Source organism: Eurypyga helias, unplaced genomic scaffold (assembly GCF_000690775.1).
Source record: "Eurypyga helias isolate BGI_N326 unplaced genomic scaffold, ASM69077v1 scaffold12998, whole genome shotgun sequence".
Taxonomy (NCBI): Eukaryota; Metazoa; Chordata; class Aves; order Eurypygiformes; family Eurypygidae; genus Eurypyga; species Eurypyga helias.
The window spans coordinates 19,950-29,571 of record NW_010266319.1 but is presented as its reverse complement, the minus strand read 5'-3'; the positions used below and the strand labels follow the sequence as shown (position 1 = coordinate 29,571).

General features: G+C 38.3%; 1 protein-coding gene across 1 annotated transcript in view; it reads left to right on the top strand.

Moving 5' to 3' along the window:
- EPSTI1 (epithelial stromal interaction 1 (breast)) overlaps positions 1 to 5,448 on the top strand; it is a gene marked incomplete at its 5' end in the record, with an annotated part of 12,632 nt that extends 7,184 nt beyond the window's left edge. The window contains 2 exons of the mRNA XM_010157032.1: positions 458 to 563; positions 5,428 to 5,448. Of these exons, the coding sequence (XP_010155334.1) occupies positions 458 to 563; positions 5,428 to 5,448 (127 nt within the window). The remainder of the gene's footprint in view (positions 1 to 457; positions 564 to 5,427) is intronic.
- Positions 5,449 to 9,622: the final 4,174 nt, after the last annotated feature.

The window sequence follows — 9,622 nt, the reverse complement described above, 5'->3', positions numbered from 1 at the left end:
TAGGGAAAGTTGTCAGCTACACAAATTGTCTCTATTACTAACAAGCTTAAGTGGGGTTTTTTTCATTGGCATTGGGAAATCATCACTTCTAGAAACTTTTTTTGTGTACTGAAGGCTGAAAGACTGCCTCAGGGGAATTGACAAAATAGCTCACCTCTCTGATAGGGTGTGTGGTGGTATGCAGGTAGTCTTTCTACGGAGAGTTTTGGGGCATTTCTCACAACAGCCGGGACACGTGTGCCTTTTAATCACAACGGGCTGATCACAGGGTGAGGATGCATCTAGTAAACTGAAAATGAAATCCACTCCATGGTTATTCAGCACAGGCTTGAAAAACATGGAAAGATGCGTTTTGGACTGATAATAGGGAAAGCCATTCACAAAATGTTAGAATTCAAAAGTTTGTGAACTCCTCAGCTACCTTCAATCATTATTCAATTTTTTGTTGTATTTTAAGGGTGAATAATGCTTTCCTGGACCGACTCCAGAACAAAACACAACCTAATAACCTCTACCAATCTGGATCTTCGGGGAGTCTGGACTACTTCAGTAAGAGTGCCTGGGTAAGCTTTTTGGGTACAGAACATGAAAGCAATGAGATTGTTTAAAAGCTGAAGTTTTTCCTGAGATACTATTATGTGTTTGTGTGTGTTTAGCCTGCCTGACAGAAATTACAGTGCTGGCTGACTGCCTACACTAGCTTTTAAGAGGAAATCCTGTCTTAGATATGAAAGCTGTTTGAATGGGAGGAGGGAGGAACAGCTTGCTCTTGCAGCAGTACTCAGTTGCTTTGCATGCAAGGTACTGCAAGGAGATGAATCCAAGGTGCTTCCAAGGTATAATTTCAGAAGGGTAGTGAAATCATAAGGAATTTTTTGAGAGTCTCGAAATGAAAGATATTTGGAAATGCTGTGAACATTTTAATATGATATTGAAAGTTCTCTTCAACCTATGAAAGGCACAGCTATTCACTTTCTACCAATATAAAATTATGTCAAAGAAGACCCAACTGCATCCAATTTAAAAATGTAGTATTTGTAAGGATTCTTTGAAAAAAAGGTATTTTGACTGTAGCCTATTAAACATACTTTTTTTTTTTTCAGCTGCCGTAATGAGGTATTAATGTGACTGTTACTTAGAATTGCAGTCTTCAGTGTTAAAAACAAACAAACAAACAAACAAAAAAACCCAAAAACCCAACACACCAGTATTTCCATCATGGCAATTCCCATTGGGTTGAAATTCCATTGCTGAGAAGACCCTGGTGCAGAAATGAAAGATTTTACAAAGACCCCACAAAAGGAGTGGGAGCCTGAGAGAATTTAATGTATGTGCCAGTGCAGAGAAAGGTGTTTAGTTGAACTGGATTAGTTGGACTGTCTGGTGAGGATGAGTATCTTGGCAGATGAATGCCAAGAAGTCTTGTGTTCAAGCAGCTATGATGTCAAGGATTGATTAAGAAGCAGATGCTGTTGCTGCTGGAGTTTTCCATATAGTAGGGGTGGAAAAAGAGTGTCTTAATCACTACAAGATTTGGGCAAGCCCTGGGCCGTGGCAGAGGGCCTGGGAACCTTTTGTTCATAGCAGTTCTTTTGGTCTTGCTGAGAGGAGGTAGGACCTGCCAGCTCAACCTCCCATATGGTCTGCGGGCAGCTGCTTGGAGAACCAATTGCTTAGAGGCCTGACTGGTAAGGTCTGCATCATGTGCCAGACTAGTAAAAGAATGTAAGAGAGTTCTCGGTATGGCAGCTTTGAACTATCTCCTAAAATAAGACATGTCTGCAGATAGCAGAATTAGAGTGTTCAGGTAAGACAGACGCATGTCTGCAGATAGCAGAATTAGAGTGTTCAGGTAGGACAAACCCAACTGATACCGAGTAAGGGGCAAAAGGTATCCCAATTATTTATCCTAATTTGTAAACTGTTTCCTGATAAACTCAAAAGTAAATGTGTGACACAGCCGAGATCCCCAATATCTGAACTTGAGCATCTCGATTGGAGTGCCTGCTGTCACTGCTCAAAACCTTGCCATTGTCTGCAGAAGGAGCAGAGTTTTGCCTTTAGCCAGATGCCATATGTCCTCTTCCGCAGGGCAGGTGGTGATACCACCGAATGAGTTCACTCAGCCCAGGCACAGTTTTAACAGAAGACGGCTCTGTGATGTAGGCAGCCAATCTATGTGGGTTTTTTTTTAATAGATATATTCAAGGAATGTATCAACATAAATGCAATAAAACCCTGTGAGTAGGAGTGATGAATTTCCTACTCTGATGTTTACATAATGGCTCCCAAGGAGCCTTCCTTCTGTTGGGTAATGCTAGATTATCTGTTTTTCCTTTATGCTATGATGTGAGATTAGAAGACTAAACAAAGCAGGGAAAGAATAAACTATGAAAGAATATTTCATCATGGAAAGGAATTAAAAATCAGTATTGGTAACAAGAAAGAAAAATATCTCTCAAAAGATAGGCTGTAGGCTGCAACCTTAGTGTCTTTGATTATACCAAGATTCTTCTCCTCTCCCTTGGGATTTTAAGCAAAAAGAGCTGAACTCCAGGTGGGGTTTAGAAGTCATGTAGTCTGCAGCCTGGCATTTTACATTACAAGGAGGCTAACTGAAGCAGGTCAGACTATGTACTAAGAATAAAAGAATGGAAAAAGGTTCCCAAAGTTAAGACCTGCAGGAAGTTTTTGAGCCTTCTCCATCTGTGCAGTGGCGCTGAAGAAGAGGAAATATTTCTTCTCTTTCTCAATTATTTTTTTCCCATTTGAATTCTTTACAGTCACAATGACTTCACACTTACTGAAACTGAACAGCACACTGTGTTATAGGTATACCTGCTGTATTTTTCATTATTATTTCTATTAGTCTGGCTTCCTAAGGAAATGAAGTTTGTATGATCATGCTGCCTGTTTACGTGTAAAAAGGATTTCAACCTGCTGTCCAATCTTAGCCAAATTTGAAAGGGAGTGTCGGTCTCAAAGATAATTAAGTTTCTACACATTTCATGAAAAGCAACGGCTGGGCAAAGAAGAGATCCCAAAGCAGTGCCCCACTCTGAGGGGCAGTGGGAAGGACCTGGGCTCTCAATGTGCTGACCAGCTGCAGCCCTCCAGCTGATCAGCACGGGCACAGCTCCAGAGCAGCTGCAGCTCTGCCCTGCTTTCCTGGGGGCTAGGAGAGGCAAAAGGGAACATGGATATCCCAGGGGACTTGGAGAGGAGGAGGGAGAAGGCAAATTTATTGTGTCTGGGCAGGCAGGAGGAGAACAGTGGCATTGCCCAATTGTCCCTTATCCATAGGAAACCATTTTTTCATTAATTCATGTGCCCTCCAGATATCTTGTGGTTTATTAAGAGTATTTACAAGCTGTTATTTCAAGAAGTGTCTTCATGAAAGTAATCTTTTCTCCCTTTTTGGTTATAAATGCCAGGGCGCTCTCTGGGTGGTTGTGTGGTTTCCTTTTTTAATGGGAAGACAAATTAATGAATTTCCACTTCTCTCTGTGAGCTACTGCACCCTTGAGAAAGCACTGAGTCTTGTTGTATGCTATGAAGGAAGTTTTGATGGCCTCTGGGCTGCCATTGTCTCTAACATAAACATAAACTTTTTTGGATAGGAAGGTAAAAAAATAACAGTTGTCATTTTGACATCAAAGTTTAATCAATAGTATTTAATCCTTCCACAACTGGGGCCTATGACTACAAGAGTATCTGTTCATGGTAATGGAACAAATGTTCAGTTTTATTTAATAATTAAAACACTTCTATTTTTACAAAACAATAACTAAAACAGTTGTACATATTTATGTTCACTCCCTTACGAGATTTGTGCATGTCCAAGTAGGGAGGGATTTGCAGAGGCGAGGTGCTATTGCATGGCAAGCCTGTAACAAAGTCCTTGTTTATTTTTGGTGTGGAAAAAGAGCACACAAAATGACCCTTTTGTCCCTTCTGTTAATAGGGAGAGGTCACATGTTGAATAGATGATATTTATATGTTTGCCTTTCTTTAATGAAATACTGGTTGTCTTCTTGAAACTCTCTGAGCTATAGTAGAATGCAGAAGGCAACATGACAAATTACACCTTCCTGTTTCATGTCTCTATTACACCTGGTGTCACACATAAGAATGAGAAATGCTGTCTTGAATGCTGACTCTGCTCTTTCAGTGGATGCATAATTCTAGATACTTGTGAGAAACAACTGTTCCCTGAATACACAGGTGCAGTGTGACAGGAAACCACATTTTCTTCCTTTCCCATATGCAGAACAGGAACTCGATGGATGCTAGATAAATTTGTTTTGAGGAAACATGATTTGTGGATAACAATATTTTAAATAAACATGGTTTGTGGGTTAGCATTTGATTTAGTTTTTGTAGCATGATCCATGGGAATATTTCTTTAGGGTCTCAACCAGCATTTGATTTATGCTACTTGCTACCAACTTGAGAGGGAGAATGCTGTGAAGTTTACTGTTGAACCATAGCTCAAAGGTCTCTGACATTAAAAGACCAGCATGCATACTTCAGTTTTCTATATAGAATCAGTCTTTAATGCAGACTTTAATGAGCTTTTAGATGTGTAAAGTTGCATTGAACATGCTGGTTTCCCATCACAAAGAAAAAGCTTTTATTTAACATGTGAATATTAGGAATATAATGTTTACGTAAGAAGGTTCCAGAGTGCAATCCTCAATGGTTACCATTGTTTTAACAAAGAATGTGGTTTGCTAACTTAGCTTTAACCTGTTTAGTCTATGTACAATCTGAGTTGACAAGATTATTCTTTTTTTTTTTTTCTTTTGTCCTAAAACTGTTTTATTTAGAGTAATGTGCTTGTCTTTCCTGGCAGAATGGTGGCAGAAAATAAATAAACTATTCAGCAGAAGTATCAGCATCGATATAGGGATCTCATATGAATAGGTCCAGGCATGTTGTAGCTGAGTGTAATGACTTACCTCTGACAAGGTAGTCAAACAGCATATGCAGATGTCTTCTGCCTGTCTTAACTTTGAGTTTCCTTTGAAAATCTCAGCCTAAAAGAAAGTAGTGGGAGTCTGGGGAGGAGCAGAAGAAATTTTTCACTCTTTCATATTGTGTGAGATCAGGAAAGGATTGAGGTATCTGAAGATATTTGGAACACTTCTAGATTGATTTTTTCCCAGCAAAAACAAGATATGCTTATCTCCTGAGTCAATAAACCCTGCTATTCATATTGAGTTCAAATTGAAGAAATATTTATTGCTAGAACTGGAATCTTGCAGAAAGGTTTGCTTTTTATTTTAAGTGGAGTGTCAGAAGATAGGAAAGGGCAGCAAGTAATCAAGGAAGTTCCATACAACTTCATAACCATAATTCCTTGCATACATATGTGATTGTGCTGTACATTGTACTGTACTAATGCATTGTTTTTCTTTCATCCAGGAGTCAGACTACTTGGAATAAAGGAGGAGAAAAGTAAGAATAATGAATTTGTTCATTCTTATTAGTACCAATGCTGATGTTAATTTAGCTACATATTTAACATTTCATTCTGACAGCTTATATGTTTTAATTTCCAAGTTATAAGAGAAAGACTCTTAAAATAAATGCTTTCCAATTCTCTGTCTGGGGCCATGCAATGGCACATACCTATTTTGAAACAAGTTCTTTTGTAAAGAAGTGGAGAACGTGTATTTCAAGTCAGAGGAAGTGCTGGTGCCATGGAAGACATCTACAGGGGGAGCCTTGATATTTAGTGCTAAAACCTCATTACAGCCACCTTCTCTGTGTGAATGGATAAACCTGGGCAGCTGAGGAATGTGTCTGGAAGTGCAAGAGGTGACTCTGCAAACTTTCATTGGTCTCAAGTAAAAGAGGATGACTCTTCACGGGCTACGTACTTTCTATTATTTCCCATGAGCAACAGGGACACTGTTCAAATCAATGGAGGATGTTGGTAAAACACCATTGAATCAGAGAAATCAGGGTCTCTGTTTTCAAATGGACTTTTCATGATGCTCACTGCACCTATGTTCTTTTTTGAAAAGGTTTCCCTACCCTTATTCCCAGTTCCAACATTAAGATTTGTGCAGACCCTTTACTTCTAGGCTTGGAGCCTTTTAAGCAAGTTCAGGTACTGACACACATTATTCTTGTTTTAGGAGATGGCTTTGACTTAACCCTTTTTTTTTTTTTTTGAGAGAGAGAGAGAGAGCTAGGATTTTATAAAGAATAATTTAAAAAAAAAATCAGACATAAAAAAGCCCTCTGCTTTCAGCCCTTCTCCCACAAATGCAGATTTTATTCTGCAAATTTCTTCTTCATTTTCTGCTTCAAAAGTTGTTTTAGTGTTTTTGCAGCAGGGATGGATTCTGAAGACGGTGTCTAAATAATATAGCTGGCCTCCCATGAGTCGTCGTTTCAGTTTTATGAGGAGTAAAATTGTTATTAAAAATTAACTCAAAGTCACTAAAGAAATGACAATTAGTAGATAAAGGCAGTTCCCCATAGGGGAAGAAATGACCATCTTTTGCAGCCCACAATGCTATTCAGTTTTGTAAACTGTGGGCAGCTGAAGGAGTTCACCGCATTGGATTCTTTGTTGTTTTTCACAGTATCTACAATACCAGTAATTTATTTACATATGAACTGTACAAGAATTATGGATGTGTGTACTTTTTAAGCCTTGTTTTACTGTTGTTTTGAAAACACATTTCAGCTTGCTACATTAATATATTGCTGAAAGAGTTATTAATATGTCTGCATATAATTAGGATATTTTGTGAATTAAATTTACAAAAAGATAGAAATCCCTTCATGAAGGCTTTGCATAATTACAAGCTAAAACCTGTTGGAAGAAAATGGAGACTTTATTTTCCAGTGGACTTAATCCTAGGGGTGATGACTTTGATTTTTGTTTTTGCTGCATAAGATAATTTTTAATTCTGTTTTCTCCCTCTTGTTACAGGGTATTGAAGAAATATCCACTTTTATCTGGCCTTGGCCAAATGACCTTGTAAAAGCTCCAAGAAAGCAGCCTTTTATCATTGTAATTTTTTTTTCTTACCCTGACTTCGACTTCACACCCACTTCATGAGCAATCTGCAGAGACTGGTTTCTAGCTGTCATTATTCACGCATATTTGAAGCAGCTGATTATGAAAGTCCTATTTAATTTTTAATAAGACAATGTGTCATTTTTTTTCATAAATTGTTTTTCCTCTTGCAGAATGTAATTATCCCAGTCTTTCAGATCTGAGAAAAAGAAGGCATTAGTGGCTAGAGAAGCTGAAGTAGTATCTGGATTTACTTGCTGCTCTATACCCAGACAAAAACATCTCATAGACTTGAACTAAAGAAGCAGGTAGAAAGTTTCCTTTTGAGATGGGAAGGAAAGGTGTTGCTGGTTTGGGGCTTTTTTTGGTTTTTATTTGGTGTGGATATTGTGGAATTGTTTTACTATTGTATTCAACAGCAGGCACTCAAGAAGAAACAGATGTGTTCATGATCTTTTAAATAGGTACTTAAAAAAATACAATACATGGAAGAAATAAAACTTGAAATAACACTGAAATTTATTCAATCTCTCCCATTTTTTTTGTGATCTGATATACCATTTTTTGCTTTGCCTGTTTTACCTTAGTAACTTCTGTTACAAGAGTGGGAAAAGCTACTGCAAGGTTAGCTTTAGTTTCTTGATCTTCATTGTCCCTCTAGTCTAATGGAATTTAATTTATAGCTCCCTGTTTCTGCACACAACAACATTTTAATGCTTTTCAAAAGTCTGATGCATGACCAAGATATTCCTAATGGAAAAGAAAGGTCCAGAGTACACATTAGAAAAAACACACTGACAAGAAAAAAGTATCTGTGTCATTTACAGGTACAACCTAAACAAAGTTAAAGGTTTACTGAGTAGTTCTTTTTCAGTATGCAGGCATCTCACAATATTTTTCCATTACCCTTGCAGTATGGAAATTTCATAATAGATCACCTGAAATTTTCTTTTGAACCACGGATGCTGCTACGTTTACTTTCCCCTCTGGGACTCTCTGCAGTTGCCCTTGGTTCTCTTTGCCTCAGAGAATTACTCATATCTCTCATATTATTAGCTAGTTGGTGTTAATAGGAAATGCTGGAGATCTTAGGGTGATGAGGCACTGGAAGAAGCTGTCCAAAGAAATTGTGGATGCCCCATCCCTGGAAATGTTCAAGGCCAGGCTGGATGAGGCTTTGAGCAATCTGGTCTAGTGGAAGGTGTCCCTGCCCATGGCAGGGGGGTTGGAACTAGATGGTCTTTAAGATCCATTCCAACCCAGACCATTCTATGATTCTATTACCTTGGTAATGCTCTGTGTTTTACCCTTCTTTTAACTGTCTTACAATGGGAAAATTCCTTTGGCAGACTTTTGCATAACTACACAATGGCTCTGTATTGCAAGTGGTACTTGGCTCTGCTATTGGACTGCTGCTTTGGAAATTAAATTCACATCTCTCTCCAAGAACTCCCTCACCCAGCCTCCTTTAGTAGATATCAGGGCTGGGGATAAATGTCTGGAGAGTGAGATATATGTATGTGCATGAACATATATTTTATAGGAAATGTGTTTTAATCAGTTCCTTGTATTGTTCTGTAATCAGACAGACTTGTAGGTGATCTTTTTGAAGGAGTGAACCTGCAGTCTCTCCGCACTTGGTGTACAATACCCCTAGGCCCTGCTGACAAAGGCTGAGTGGGAGGTGAAGTCGCCATGGTCACAGATAAGTTAAAATTCAGTGTGATTGTGTTGCTGTGTTTCTATATCCAAAGGAAAATAATAACTTTTTTATTAACCTGCTACTTTTACATTCAGGAGCAGTGACGGCAGGTCACCTTGAGTAACCTCTTCCATTAAGCTTGTCTGCTTTCTTTTGGATGTCTTCAAAGATGAAACTTGATCACAATCTTCAAAGTGCTTCTCCTTATCCAGCATTTCAATCTCTTATTTGAAATGCTCTCTATGAGTATTTCAGACATTAACTAATCCAGCCTTTTTTAATGGCAAAGTATCTGAATTTTTCCTCTTCTATCTTTCTGAACAGAACAAACAAATCTATATGAACAGTGACCCCAGAAATGTCTTTGAGAGCTGTACCCTGCAATGGAGATGATAAGAAGTTACATGAATCCACAAATTGGTGTTAGCAGGATGTCTGGAAAATGCTGTTCTTATCCTACTGGAAAGCTTCCAATATCTCAGGATTACCACCTCCCCACACACATGCTGCCAAAACTTTATGCTTGAAATCAAGGGGATGGTATAACATCTCTTTAAAGGGGTTATAATGAAATTACCTGGCAATAGACTGGGATAAGGGGTTCATGTCTGTCAGGAGTTAGGAACTGATAGTTGTATGTGTTTGCTACCTAGAGCAAACCTTTGATAAATGTTTTCAAATAAAAATAAGTTTCTCTAGTTATAACTTACCCAACAGAATTAATTATCTATTATGCATTGGCATAAAACCAGATATTGTTACTACATAGCAGTTAATGGAGGTTTGTTTTCTTGTCATGAAAATTGTTGCTGTCTCAATATAATCTGTGCTGATACCTCTTTGCTATTTCAGAAACAAACCTTCCAACAGGGAGTGGTGTG